Source organism: Equus caballus, chromosome 16 (assembly GCF_041296265.1).
Source record: "Equus caballus isolate H_3958 breed thoroughbred chromosome 16, TB-T2T, whole genome shotgun sequence".
NCBI lineage: Eukaryota > Metazoa > Chordata > Mammalia > Perissodactyla > Equidae > Equus > Equus caballus.
The window spans coordinates 70237503-70253222 of NC_091699.1; the positions used below are offsets into that span (position 1 = coordinate 70237503).

The 15720-nt window shown below is 39.9% G+C and overlaps 1 protein-coding gene across 39 annotated transcripts in view; it reads left to right on the forward strand.

Moving 5' to 3' along the window:
• THRB (thyroid hormone receptor beta) overlaps positions 1 to 15720 on the forward strand; it is a 361404-nt gene that overhangs the window by 322199 nt on the left and 23485 nt on the right. For all 39 annotated transcript variants that reach the window (XM_070239042.1, XM_023620846.2, XM_070239024.1 and 36 more), the window contains 3 exons: positions 6681 to 6781; positions 11733 to 11880; positions 14746 to 14951. In XM_070239042.1, the coding sequence (XP_070095143.1) occupies positions 6681 to 6781; positions 11733 to 11880; positions 14746 to 14951 (455 nt within the window). The remainder of the gene's footprint in view (positions 1 to 6680; positions 6782 to 11732; positions 11881 to 14745; positions 14952 to 15720) is intronic.

A 15720-nucleotide genomic window follows, 5' to 3' on the forward strand; every position in this document is an offset into this window, starting at 1 on the left:
AGGAGGTTCAATATAAAACTGGAAGAATGAGTAACCATGTTCATGATTTAGCTTCCTTAGGGGTGTTAAAATGTAGTTTCATCCGATATCCTGACCCAAACCACTCAGGGTTCTTTGTTGGCTCTAAGTTGATGGTTCCACAAGATGGATCAACAACATGAACCTTCTTCACCTCTCTGAACTGCCTAAAGTATTTCCCACTACCAATGATAACCACTGTCCTTTTAGATGCCAGGACTCGTCCTGCTGGGCTAATGGCCTTATACAGAAGGTAAGATTAGCCAGCTTGGAAATGGTCTCTGAACTCAGCTCCTCTCCTCTTCCGCTAGGTCTACTTTCCTAGGCAGCACCTTCTACTTGACCTCTATCATCAAGAATAATCTGCCTTATGTTCTATTCTCTAAGGGCTGTGTGTCTGCCAAGAGGTGCCAGTGTCTCTTCTCCTAGGACTTGAGACACTGTTATAATTCACTCAAAAGAGTTAAACTAGCCAGACTTCTGATTTTACCCAGACACGGGAAAGCCTTGAATCCAGTGCAAACCAAGAAGCCAAGCTTACTGCCTGTTGCATGATTTCTAGTGCAAATGTACACAACTTTCCCCTTCCACATACCAAGTCCCTCTGAGAATCAAGTTTTTTTAAATTAATGTTAGCTACAACATGGATAAACCTTGAAAACATTATGCTCAGTGAAAAGCCAGTCACAAAAGACCACATATTGTATAATTATGTTTATATGAAATGCCCAGAATAGGCAAATCTATGGAAACAGAAAGTAAGTTAGTGGTTGCTAAGGGCAGAGTGGGTAGAGCGCATGGAAGGAATGGGGGGTTACTTCTAAAGGTACAGGGCTTCTTTTGGGGATGATGAAAGTATTGTAAAATTTATTGCAGTGATGATTTCACAACTCTGTGAATATATTAAAAGCCATTGAATTGTATGGTATGTGAATTATATCTTAATAAAGCTGCTAATAAAAAAAGGCTAAAAAAAATGTTAGTAATATCTTACCATGTCAACCTATTTTACATGCAGGATAATACTTAGCAATTAACCAGACATTGCTAAGTGTCAACTAAAAAGAAATCTCCAAGTCTTTTGTTGAACAAACAGATGGAGTTTGCTTTCATAATAATATGCTTGATAAAGTGGCAGCGTAGTTTATTAGTCTAAAACATAATGTATCTAAGCATATAAGAGCTAGTGAAAGTATATCATCCTTGGACTATCACACATCATCATAGGTCTTAATTGTTCTCTGAGGTGTTATTAACCATGCTTCTTTAACAGTCACCTAGAACAGCATGCAGATGCAATTCTCAGATGAGCAGTGTGGCTTCCAGGGCTGTGTTTCTCTATTTGTTTCTAGACATAACCCAATACTGACATCCGTTCACTCTCTACTCCTAGCAAGAGAACTAGCACTACACATGCATTTTCCTCAGCTGGGCATATTAGCCAGCATGTGACTCATTTGGTGAGCACAAAAAGGGAAAAAGATGGAGATGCTGAGCTAGGAGAGCAAGAAATGGTTAAGTTATCTAGGAGAACTGGTTAGCATGAGATGTTGTCAAGTGTATTCAGTAACCTTAAGAGAATCCCCACCTACCTGTTCATTATGTGTGGGATGTTACTCCCTGATGGAAGTTATTTGATGATGAATAATGGATTTAGGGTTAATGATTGATGTATCATTGCCTTTGGTGACTGTTTTGGGTAAATAAAATGGTTTCAAGTTAATATTTTCGGGAAGAGAAAGAGATGAGTGGGGTGCACTAGTATGATCATGTAAGCAACCGTGACCAACTTAAGTAGATGTTTCTGTAGAAGTTTTGATGATTTAACTAAAGACATTTAATCTCCTAGTCATCCACCCACTAAGGAGAAAATCTAGAAGAAATAAGAGAGCAGAGTAAACCACCCATCAGAGTAGCAGTCAGAAAACGGGAGTCCATTCCACTCACAGATTGAATTATCATTGGATTCAAGGGTTCACAAGAACCTTAAAGGTCAAACAGTTTAACCATATACATAAATTGTTGAGTTACATGGGGGAGGAATTCTTCAGTGTCCTGCTGCCAACACCAAAGGATAAAGCAGGCAGGTTGTGGTGAGGTAGGGTGAGAGATGCAGAGGGGCCTGCATTAACTATGGTTAATGTTCTCTGGCCCTCCCAAGGCATGTCTCACAAGCAACACAGTGTCCAACTGCAATACAATTGGTTCCCCAAAATGAGATTAGAAGGAAATGACCTGCACCTCTTTCTCCCTTATCTCTGCCATCTGCACTTGATACTGAGAACTCAAAAGTCTTTTCTCTGATCAACCATACATAATCTCTAGGCATAAGAGGTCAAGAGGTAGACAATATCAAGATGTATAGTTCATCTGCCTTTACCAGGAAGGTGTGTGTTTTAATAATCGGTTACTTTGTTGTTTAAAAGTTATGTTGTGTTTTATACGCATGTGTTTCAATGCACACACAAGCACATGTGCATACACAGTCAGCACGCTAATCTAAGATGAAGAAACACCAAGGTGCACAGTGGTTATCTCTGTGGTGGAGAGTTGATAGGTAAATTTGTTTTTTGCTAATATATGTCCTTCAATTTTTCTACAATGAACTGTATTACTTAGTGTAATTTTTTATTTAAAAAATCTGGACTTCATAAGGAACTAATACACACATTGTTTTTGATTCCTAAAGACTGACCACTGAAGTCCATTGGTAAATGTTAAAGTCCAGAGCATCTCTGACCATTTTCACTATGACTCCTCAATTCTACACACTTGATAACTAGTTAGTTCTCTGAATACAGAGCCCTATTGGAATTTTTTATATTGTTTCTTCTTATGGATGGACTCCCCAAAACTGTGTTTGGAATGAATCAATGCCTAAAGAGTTTTCCTGTAGATTTTGTTAGTGTTTCTTATTAAATTTGAGCCACAGCACCATCAGTTACCTAGCAGACAGTGGTATACAACCGTAGGATTTAGAGTTTATGATCATGTAATGAGAAAACCTAACCAGCAAGGAAAGTTTCTTTTGAGTGCAACAGATAGTGGTTTATATAGCCCAAAGTAGGAAGTTGAGCAAGTTGTGTAAAATTCAGACTTTAAATCTCCACTTTTGGTGATGACATCTTAATCAAACTGGCCTGGACATAGTGCTTTTCATTTCCATGCTGTGGGAAAGTAGTATTGCCTTAAGCTCTCCTTAGTCCTGTGTCACTGTATTGAACCTAGTGATCAGAGCAGAGCCAAAGAAATCAGGACCAAATCTAGTTGATCGTGAGCATGGATCTCCCCAGATCACTAGGTCTTGGACGAGCTTGAATCTGGATGTCTTAGTCTTAATCTGAGTGGAATCTTGGTTCCAAAAGTCAAACTTTCTAATGCAGTTTTCATTGGTCCAGAAGTTTGGGCCCCTGTATCTGCATTATGACCTCTTTCGGAAACCCCTGCCGAGATCTTTAGCCTTCTCAGGCACACCTCCAGCCTTCAAGCCTGCCTCTCTGTAGGTTCCAGATATAATTCTCCTCCCTTATGTTCTTTACCATTGGCCAATAGCAGTGATCTTGAAAAACTATGATGCCATTTTTCAGAGGAAGCAGGTGCTAGACGCGGGGCTTTTGGCGTAAGTGATATGGTCCTGCCCTCTAACTGGAACTGCACAAACCTATAGTGAAACAGAGATTACCGTCTAAGAGAGGAAAAAGTTCCCAGGTAGTTATAATGCAGATAATAAAGGGCTACTCTTGGGGAAGCACAAGGCAGTGTGGGAGCACCCAACCTGGGCTTGGGCTGGAGGAAGGGCAGGAAGGCTTGTCAAAGAGTTTCCATTTTGTGATTCTGTTCGTAGCCCTATCCCAATCCTACCACATTATATGCAGATGATCTGTTATTATCTGTTTTCCCTACTTCATGGAAAGCTTCCCCAAGAATGAAAACTTAGTCATCTTTAGATCTTTGGCACATTGCCTGGCACATGGTATACCCATATAATTGTTTGTCAAATGGAACCCTCCTCTTCTATTTCCTTAATTTCTTTGTTTTTTTTATAACAGCTTTATTCATACATTCATAAATTCATACATTTAAAGTGTACCAAATATATCCATACAAAACAATGGTTTTTCATTCAATGGTTTTTAGTATATTCAGAGTTGTACAACCATCAGCAATATATGATTCCAAAACATTTTCATTACCCTGAAAAGAGACTTTGCACGCTTTAGCAGTCACTCCCCATTCTCCCCTCCCTGTAGGCCTTGGCAACCACTAATCTAATTTCTGTTTCTAATTTACATTTCATATAAATGGAATCATACAATATGTGGCCTTTTGTGCCTGGCTTCTTTCGTTTAGCATCGTGTTTTCAAAGTTCATCCATGTTATAGCATATAACAGTACTTCATTCTTTTTTATGGCTGAATAATATTCCATTGTACAGATATAACACATTTTGTTTATCCATTCATTATTTGATGGAGGTTTGGGTTGTGTCCACCTTTTGGATATTATGAGTAATGCTGCTTTGAACATTCATGTACAAGTCTTTGCATGGATTTATGTTTTCAGTTCTCTTGGGTGTATACCTAGGAGTAGAATTGCTAGATCATATATAACTTTATGTTTAACCTTTTGAGGAACTGCCAAACTGTTTTCCAAAGGACATTTTACATTCCCACCAGCAAAGTTTGAGAGTTCTAATTTCTCCATATCCTCACCAGCCTTTGTTGTTGTCTGTCATTTTTATTATAACCATCCTAAAGGATTTTAAGTGGTATCTCATTGTGGTTTTGTTTTGCGTGTTCTTGCAGTAGTGTTGAGCACCTTTTCATGTTCTTGCCTTCATTTTCACCTTTTTTTCTCTCATTGAGAAATGACCAGGACTGGAAATACAGAACTCCGTTGTTTATACATATGATTCTCAAAGGAAGAAACCATGTCTTATTTATTTTTATATTCTCAGCACCAAGCACAGTGTTAATACATAGTAGATACTAAATAAATGTTTTCTGAATTCGTGAATAGATAAACGATGGGATGAATGCTCAAATCATTTCAGTCCCCTTTTTTCCTGCCCAGATCCCTCCCAGAATTCTCTTTTTATAAATGTCTGGTGAGAGTTTTGAAACCCTTGATGTGAACTCAACAGATGAATCATGGTTTGCATGATGGAAAAGTTAACTAAGAAAAGCTGTGATATTTAAAAAGATAATCCTGTACATTACCAAAGCTCACTTAGAAGTCATTTATCTCCATCCCAAGAAGGGAAATTTTTCTAAAATAAATCTAAAATAAAATAAATTCTACAAAATTATGAAAAGGATTCATTTTATTCTGTTTTCTTTGTGGCTTTTTTTCCTGAAAAGTAAGCCCTCAGTGACCCAGTTTAATTTTTAAAAATCTATGAAAATGTCAAAGTGGAAAATCCAGTAAGTCATCTGTCATTTCAACCCGGCTAATCTTTACTGAAACCAGAGAATTTATTGAGTCAAAGAACTTCCAAAGGGGCCCCAATCAGGAGAAAGAATGATGTGTTTTCTCAGCCTCTCCCTTCTCTATATCCCAACGAATCCTGCCTTTTTTGATTTTTTGGTCCTGTCTAAAGCTCTGTGCTTCTGTGGTAAACTGTTGATACCTGGGAAACTGAATTTGCCCTGCTGTGTCCGTTTCTCGTGCATGAACACCATCTACACATGAAAGGAAAGAGGCAGAGACAGCTGGGAAGTGGACGGCTTCTGTTTTTGTTTTTAAACTTAAGCTTCTTGGGTCAAGGAATTTAAACCAATAATCGACTAATAAAGAGAGTTGTCATGGTTGTATTTTCTTAATAAATAGAACCTCTATTATTTCACACTCCTCAGTATTGGGTTATGTATCATAATATCACAAGTTTAGCAAGTTTCTTTGTAGATGGCCTTATTCATTCTACTTAAAGTTAATTGTCTATTTTTAGAAACAGACCAGCCTCACTTATACCGGAGGACTAGAAGTTAGGAGATCTTGGTTTTGGTCTGTGCTGTTCATTTCTGGTGTGACCATGAGGACGGCCAAATGTCTGAAGGCCTGTTCACCTCAAAAGTACCCGATGATCTCCCAGGACCTTTCCAGCTATAAGTTTTCTAAATTTTTTTCATGGTGCTCTGATTCCAATGTGGATTAAGTCTTCTAAGAACAAGTTCTGAAATAAGCCTTGAGAAAGAGGTTGTGTTATCCAGAATCCAGAGCACTCCAGGTGCCTCAAATCCTGGCCTCTCTGCAGGATTCATTGGCTCCAATAGCTTTTGGGTCTGTTCCCACCTGCACAGCAAGAGTGATCACTCCTATTTCTAAGGCATTCTGAAATTCTGGGCCTGACGTTAACTCTGTAAGTGTGAGATAAGATACTAGACAAGTATAAGATGCTAAGAAAGTATATTAAGTCAGGGAAAAACTTTTTAAATTTCTTCTTGTTAAATGTTTTATTTACCTTTTATATTTAAAACTAAATGATCACAAGATGTAAACCCTAAAGCAGAAACTGTATTAAAACATCCAAGACAGCTCAGTCTTTCCTCCGCCCTCACCCACCTCACCTCTTGTCCTCTCCTTCCCCTCCTGCGAGCTATGATGCGTCCTTGATTTTAACATAATATTGTTTACTCACATTCCTCTTTTTGCCTCCTTCACAGGGTACATCCCGAGTTACTTAGACAAGGACGAGCTATGTGTAGTGTGTGGTGACAAGGCTACGGGGTATCACTACCGCTGCATCACGTGTGAAGGCTGCAAGGTAATGGCCCTGGGGCCAGTGAGCTCCTGCTCAGCCCGGCTCCAGTCCCCTCCCAGGGTTCCACCGGAATGCAACATTCAATTCAAATCAAAATCAAATCCCAACATTCTTGGCCTGTGATCATCCAGGTGTCTGGTTGTCATCTTCATTTTTGGCATGTTCAAGAACTGAATTTATTATTTTTTTCAAATCAAAAATAACCAACTGAAGTTTTGGGAGAGTATGATATCTGGTTTTCTAGACAGGGAGAGAATAAAATGAAATTAAACTAATAAAATTCTCACTTTGAGTTTAAAAACGCATAGATATTTTATAACATATTATCATCCTAAGAAATAACCATTTCTCCTCCTGTTTGAGGAGGCAGAGCTCGCTGTAGCACAGGCTGTTGGCCACTGTTAATCTCAGTGAATACACTGACTTTTAAAGGTTCCATTGGGGAATATCTTTGAGGCTACTTAGATTCAATTATGTTCTGAAATTATCCAAATTGGCTTTCTGCACAGCCTGCAGTCAGTAAGTAAATTCTGGTCATCCATCAGCTAATTTCATGTTCTACAGACCCATCATCAGGACATACTTGACAAGAATACACCAGTGATCAACAGGCAGTTCACTTCCCGAAAGTAAGCCCAAATTTGCCTACTTACAATCTTCGCCATCGAAATTAAGATGAGCTTTCTGGCAAATATCTTTTGGTCCAACAACCTAGCCTAGAAAATAAAGTCTACTATGAAGGTAAATAAAGCTTCCCCTGGTGCTGTATTCAGCATACAGCTAATGTTTTATATATGAGGAAGTATGTTAAGTCACGGAAAGACTTCTTCAATTTCTTCTTATTAAATGTTTTATTTACCTTTTACATTTAAAACTAAATTATCACAGGATCTAAACCCGAAAGCTCAAATTTGTATTAAAATTATAAAACAATTCAGTCTTCCCTCCTCCCTCACTCGTCTTACCTCCTCTCCTCTCCTTTCCCTCCTCCAACTGCCCCCTTTCCTCCTAACCTTTGACCCTAATCCCCAAAAATCAACATGTTAGCTCTCTTTCAAACTAAGGTGTCCGGTTTTCCTAGCGGAAGATTTTCTATGCAAACTCCCTACTTTTTGTGCATGAAATTAAGAAATAGCAGAAGCCTGCTAAAAGTGTTGAGATGATACATCCATTGGAAAGAGGTCATTCTAAGGTCCCAAGGCCTTATATCTGCAAGACTATTTTTTGGAAGGTGACATACATATTCTCATTTACCCAGACCCCTTTGATCTGGAATTTGTAACCTTTTAACAAAGATGAGGCTAAAGCTTGCTATTCCATCTATGAAAATAATGTCTTAAGGAGTTTAATGGAACTAATTACAAATAAGTCCTGGCTATTTATTCATTGGGAGACTTGCAGACTGTCTCTTGAAAGCCCAGCTTTATTGGTTTTATTTGAAAGTAATAAAACTGCATTACTTTAGACACATTCTCTCATTCCAAAAGCTCAGTAATTCAAACAGGTCTTTTTTCTAAATTAGCCCCTATTCATGAGGCTTTACCTGCCTGATTATGCAGCACTGAGATTCTTTCAAATCAGCTTCTAATGGAAAATTTTGAATTCTAGGACAGACTCTAATGAAAATTCCATTTAATACTCAACTCCCCAAAGTGACTCTAACGACTGAATGTGCCTTACAGAGGACTTAGTGCTTATTAGCAATTGACTTAAACAAAGGAGAATCAAGCGTATTAACCCGTGTCCCTGCCTCACGTACATCTTCATGATGAGCAAGAAACCCACTAGCCTCTTTTCCTACAATCACTGGATGTTTAGGGCCTGATTCAACCGAGGTTTACTTAAAAGAAGAAATCATGTAGCAAAAAGCTAGATTTCTCAGCCTCTGTGCCTTTATCTCAGACCAGAATCCTGTTTCTAGGACCGCCTCCAGCATAAAGTCAGAAAGAAGCCTTCCTAGGGTGGTTACACAGATCACTTAATACAAGAACAAAGAGTCTTAGAAAAAGACAAAGGAGTTTTTCAAATGAAACAGTTGTTAAGAGTGGCCAAAGATGAAAAAGGTACCGTTCACATATTGTTTATTCAAACCTGTAATTTAAAAATATTTCTACCCCATCCCTCCAATGTGTACGAGGAGAATCTTTGCCCGTTATACCCTGACGACAGTTGAAATCTTTTGGAGATGTTGTCTCTGTTTTAATGTGCCAGTTTTTATGCATCTTTTGCAGAAAGAATACTGCCCCACAATTAGCCATTTTTAAGAAAGACTCAAAGCTTTTTAACAGCTGCCCAAATATTGTGCTAGGAGGGTGACACAGCTCCTTATTGCACTGATCAGTGCACCATCTCAAAGCACTAAGAATGGATGCAGAGAAATATGTCTGATGTTGACTCTAAAAGCACGACCTCCACTCTCCAACAAATCATCAATGAAATATATGTCCTTATTCATTCCTTGGGACATCTCTTTTGTCAGCTTACCTCTAAGAGGATTTTATATATATATATATATATATATATATATATATATAAGTAGACGATGTTAAATATTTTCTATGCAAGTTGACTTCCAGGAGTTAATTTTTGTCACTTTTTAAAATTAAGGGACCTCGCATCTTTGCATTTACTCAAATGAAGTGGTCCCTTATCACATCTCAAAATATGCTTTTATTATAGCTTAGGGGAGGCCAGTATCTTCAAAGAGATTTGGTCCATGAAATGCCCAAGAAAAGTCATCAGAGATAAGCACAGAAAAGATGGTACTATGAATAGCAGAGCCTGCTACCTCAACACTTTTTTTGAAATAGGCAAAGTATGCATTATTTCATTCATTCCACTTAAAAGTTCATAGAGTAGCCTTTTTGGAGGAATGACTGTTACCCCGTGTCTGGTACATCACACCTCATTGCCTCCTTGGTGTTGTCTGACTCTTCGGCATGCTCTCTGCCCCCTAGAACATGAGTCAACATCAGAGCATGGATGAGAAAAGAAATCTGCCCCACCTCAGATAGAGTAACGATTTTCCTGTCCTCACGGGATGCCCTGGACTTTGTTGTTTCCACCTCTAAGGAAACTGCATCCTCCAGAGGAGGGATGATACCCAGCCCCTCTCCTCCCTGGCTGTGACATTCTTGCCAGGGATCTCTGGGTTTCTTAGGCCCTCCAGGCAGGGGTAACCCTTGAGGGGTGGATTAGACAGAGAGTAACAGACCTGGAGGAGGGAGGTTCCCAGGGAAGCTTGTTTTTCACTCTGTGGCGTGTCCTGACATTCACACTTTGGTAGGATTTGCCCACCTTGAATACCCAGGGAAACATTGCTGACTTCTCAAACAGCTGCTCTGTGTGTGATTTAGTGACTCTTACAACAGTATATCAACATCATTCAAACTAATGGACTCAAGTGTTTAAAGATGTTAAAACACAAATATAACATGACAGTTTTTCTGTTAGAACTTGAACAATGGACATGGCAAGGAAGTTACAGACATGCCCCTAAATCAAGTCCATTTGTGTCAATTATTGCTGTCATTTTTCCATTTTATTCTGCTTTGCCCAGTATAAAATCATACCTTTGACATTTTCATTATAAGAAAGAGCTCTTGTCTCTGAGTGAAGAATATGCAAGTGGTATGTGTACATAATCAAAACCCAGGAGAGTTAAACAGGATAATTAATCTAGGTCAACTGGTATTTCAGTCCCAACATTTATGTAACAAAGTTAGAGGTCCCCCTTAAGCCTTAGTAGACAATATCTTCAAAATTTGTTTTGCCTTGCTGTTCTACTAAAACAGATAAAGTGTTTTATTGAGGAGTGAGTGGGAGGGGACTATTTATAATCTGTTCTTCTAATAATACAGTAAAATTGAATTCAGTTTATATCATATAAGCAGTTAAGTAAGATTTACACTCCAACTCCTGGTTCCAGGCTGAGTTCCAGCATGGACTTAACTTGTGATTTTGGGCAAGTGATTTAACCTGTCTGAGGCTGAGTTTTTTTAATTCCTGCAATGGAGATGTTAAGAGTACCTCTTCATAAGATTGGAAAAGAGATCAAAGAATATGGAATGTGTCTACAGCACTTTGCAATGTGCCGCTCACAATAAATGCTTTCTGCCATTATTAATTCCTACAGTACAAAAGTATAGTTGCCAAGACTTGAGTATCATGTCCGGAAAGGTTCTAGTATAACACACCCTTGAGATTGTTATATAAGTCACCTCAACCTGGAACTAAACGGTATCCTCAGAAACCTTTATGGTGGCACTCTCTCATGCCTTAAGAAAGGAAGAAACATATTGAAATTTATGTTGTGTGTCTATGGATCCTGGAGAAAAAGAGTGTTATGAAAGGGAAAACCCCAATGCAATGAGCTATGGGAAAAATTTGGTAGAGAACCTGGAATTTTCTACTCCCCAAGTCTGTTGTCTCAAGGGCTATCTGAGCTGGTCATGGCCATCTCAAGAGTGAAAAACAAGAATTCAACTAAATCTCTAACAGCAGTTAATGCATCCATTTAATTGCTAAATGGTTAAAGTGTTAATTAATAAAGTCTCACAAGTATCCAGCTCTTCTATTCTCCAGTATAAAGTGTAGCAAACCTCTTCATAGCTCAATTTAGCAACACAATTATGGCACTTTATGAAATGAAATAATACAATTTATATTACTCAATGTTTAGAGAAAAAAAAGCGAACACTAGATTTTCCCATTAGCCTCTTTTCCTTGAATAAATGCCAGAAAGATGTTGACTCTGTAGTCCTATAACATATCCTTCAGCTCAGATTTAGAATTCCCTTTGGGCCAATGGTCCTATATCTGAGCAGGTAGCGCTATAGGCCCATACACAGGTAAGGTCCAAAACAATCCATCGCAGTTTGTGGACACAAAATTCTGGAGTCATTTATTCCAGAAAAGATAAAACTGTTGTCTTGGGTCTTTCTTTTTCATGTAGGGTTTCTTTAGAAGAACCATTCAGAAAAATCTCCATCCATCGTATTCCTGTAAATATGAAGGAAAATGTGTCATAGACAAAGTTACACGAAATCAGTGCCAGGAATGTCGCTTTAAAAAATGCATCTATGTTGGCATGGCAACAGATTGTAAGTAATCTTCTTCCTTTGCTTCATTTTCAAGGAGTGTTGATTGGGGGAGGGTTTGGTTCAAGGAGATCAACCAAGCAGGAAAGAAAGAAGGAACCAATGTGCACAGAGGGAAGACACGCAACATTCCCACAGACCCCTCACTCCCAGCCATAGCAGGGTGGTTTCCATGCTACCCTCCTTGTCAACTCCTAACCCTCCGAGTATCCAGATGATGGGTGAGGGGAAGCGGTTAAATTATCCCTATCATATTTGCAGGACAGTCAGCAATCCTCTGTTTGGGACAGAGATTACAAATGAGGTCTTGTCCATTCACCTTGATAAGGTGTAATTTTACGTGCAACATTCATGTGGTGAGAGCCTCAGGGACTAGTCCTAATATTTTTTCAAAAGCAGAGACAGGAATTTATTTTGTGGACATTTTTGGAGACGGGACACTGGCAGAAAACATCGTGTTCAGAAATTTCTGAAGAATGTGAAGTTGAGTGCTGTTGCATGAGTCATCCTGCAGTTGGTTGTTTGTTATATTTTTAGCCATAAAAACATTCCAAGCTGAAGTCGTCCTACCCAGTTTTCAAAGTGCCACAGCATATGGTGGTGAGATTAGCCATTGGGGTCTCTTCTCCCGACACTGTGCAAGGGATTTACACCAGTCACTTTAATTAATCTAATAATAAAATAAGAATCATGTCAGTCAGAATGTGTGGCCTCCCTTTTGCCAGGCATCAAGGTTAATGAGTTCTACTGGCGTAAATGTTTTGCACATCAATGAAGGATTCCAACTTTTAGTTAAAAAAAAAAGAAAGAAAAGAGAAAAGGAAAGAAAGAAAAAGAGAATGCAATGAGGATTTTTCCTCCTGAAGGAGCAAATAATCATGGCTTACATTTACGTGATAAACAGGGTTCTCTCAGCTGGAACAACAAATCTGTAGAAGGTCCTGGTTTGCTCATTAAAGAAGACAAAACGGGGAATCTTAAAAAAGGAGGAGAGTTGTGTAAGGACGTTAGGCAGGGAATCCTGGGTTAATCCCCACCTCTGGCTCGGTGTCTTCTTTGTCTTTACCTTTTAAAGGCTTTTATCTGTCGCTAACAATATGCCTGATCAGGATATGTGGAAATGATTGACCTAGAACCAAACAGTTAGATGTGTCACTATAATGAACTGCTATTGAGTATCCATTTCGTTGTTTTATTGAGAAGTTAAAGATGTAAATGTTTATGGCGTTAAAAACCTTAATGTTTACCTAGACTGGGTTGAAATTAATTTTGAGTGCACCTCACTTGCATGTGAGGTATTGTAAGAGCGCAGGTTTTATAATCAGAAAACTGTTGGAGTCCCAGATCTGCCGCTTACCAGCTGTGTGACCATCAAACTTAACCTCAAGTTTCCCTTCTGTGAAATTATCGTCTACCTCAAGGGTTGTTTTCAGGATTAAATTAGATAATGCACGTGAAATGCAACGATCCCTGGCACAGTGGAAGCATTTGGGGAATGGAGCTATGAGGATAGCCCCATTCCTCTTCTCCCTGTAATAAGACTTAACATGACTTAACAGGGCTCGTTCATATTTCCCACATTTGTTAAAGCTCACCTGACTTTGATGATCCGGTCAAATCTACATGGTCAGGAGTTTCATTATTCTGTTTGTGGATTAGCTGAGTACCTCTGGTTCTCTTCCTCCAGCTATGTTTGCTTTTTTCTTTTCCTACCGAGTCACACCATCCTCCAGAAACGGCCCTAGGATAACGATATTGTAGAACTGGAGTCAGGAGTCCTGAGTCTTGCCTTGGCTCTGCCATGAACTTGCTGTGTGACTTCAGACAAGTCACGATCTCTCTGAATCAACCTCCTCCGCTGTGAAATGAGGGAGTTGTACTAGAAATTATCCAAGGTCCCTTCCAGTTCTAAAATACTGTGACTCTGTAGTATAAAATCTGAGCCTTCCCATTCCATTGATAGTTACTAAGAGTCTGGTGAAATGGTTTTATTTTGGAAATAATCACGGAAGTATAGGTTTCTTGCTACCTGCCCTTTTTTGCATAAATGATGAAAGTCATGGCTGTGTTTACTGAGCACTTATAGTGCATTATCTCATTGAATACCCTGTGAAGTGGGCATGATTGATCCCATTTTATACAGGAAGAAATAAAAGCTCAAAGAGCCTTAGTAACTCACCAGAGGTCACGCAGCTAGAATGTGGTAGTGTCAGGATTCAAACCCAGGTCTTTCTAGATTCCAAAGCTTGGGCTCTTTAACCACCATTGAGGGTTGACCAGGTCGAAAGTAAGGTGAAGTGAGTACTGTGAGCCCTGAGGTAGGCCCAGCCACACTCCAGTTAGCCCTTCAGGGAGCTAACGAAGAGCTGGAGTCCTTTTTCCTCTGAAGAAGGGATCGTTAACCTCCCGTCAACTGCTCCAGAACTTTTCTTTAACCTGAAATTCTTCTTACTAAGAGCCATTTGAGGGAGGAGGGGAGGAACAGAAACCTGAGAGTGAATTCAGATGATTGGCTAGACAGACTCATCTGAGAACCTGTGGGTAGGATAGGTTTTCCCTCTCTCTGCCTCTTTCCTATTTAGGGCCAACTTCGGTGGAGTTGGGATGCCCAAAGTCCAGCTCCCCCCACAGCTTTGTTTTGAAAAGATGGCTACACCTTGGGAGTTTGGCACCAGGCCTCATGTTGGACAATCATTAGGCAATGGCAGTTTGCTGCCAAGGGGAGAAAATGCCCCAGTGTGACCCACCCTGTGGGATCCACTGAGCCACCTGTGCCTCAGTGGTCCCTGCCCTTAAGGCTCCAGGATGTGCAGTCTGCCCTGGGTCTGGGGAGCATCTGTGTTTTGTCTCACTTTCTTCCTCTCCCAGTGGTACTGGATGACAGCAAGCGGCTGGCAAAGAGGAAGCTGATAGAGGAGAACCGGGAGAAGAGACGACGGGAAGAGCTGCAGAAATCCATCGGGCATAAGCCGGAGCCCACGGACGAGGAGTGGGAGCTCATCAAAACCGTCACCGAAGCCCATGTCGCCACCAATGCCCAAGGCAGCCACTGGAAGCAGAAACGGAAATTTCTGGTAAGGCTCCCCGGTACAGCTGAATATCGGCCGCCTGCCCTGCATTTCCTACCTCAACTCAGTCCTCATAACCCTGGGATGCTGGTGCAATTGCCCCCATCTTACTGATAGGGAAACCGCAGTTCTGAGAAGTCAAGTAACTTGGAGAGGCAGGATTTGAATCCAGGTCTTTCTGAGAACAAAGCTCACTCCTACTATCTACTGCCAGTGAGTCACTGAATTTTAAAGCAGCTTCTTAGGTCACATTATCTGTTGCTTTTGCTGTTAGCAAGACCAGCCCTGGATGAACTAATTAGTAAAATTCTTGGGGCTGGCCCCGTGGCCGAGTGGTTAAGTTCGCGTCCTCCGCTGCAGGCGGCCCAGTGTTTCGTTGGTTCGAATCCTGGGCGCGGACATGGCACTGCTCATCAAACCACGCTGAGGCAGCATCCCACATGCCACAACTAGAAGGACCCACAACGAAGAATATACAACTATGTACTGGGGGGCTTTGGGGAGAAAAAGGAAAAAAATAAAATCTCTAAAAAAAAAAAAAATTTTCAAAAAAAAAAATTCTTTACCAACTTTGCCTTTTTATACCTATTTCTTCCCTCATGTGCCTATTTATATAAGTACTTATTCCTCTAAACTCACTCCAAAATGTCCCCTTTACAATTAGCCCTAAAATGAAGTGTCCCATATCTCGAATGTATCTTTATGTCAATAGAAGTCAAATATTTAGCTTAAAATAAATGATGTCGAGTCAGGAAGACAAGGATGGGGGTAGGGT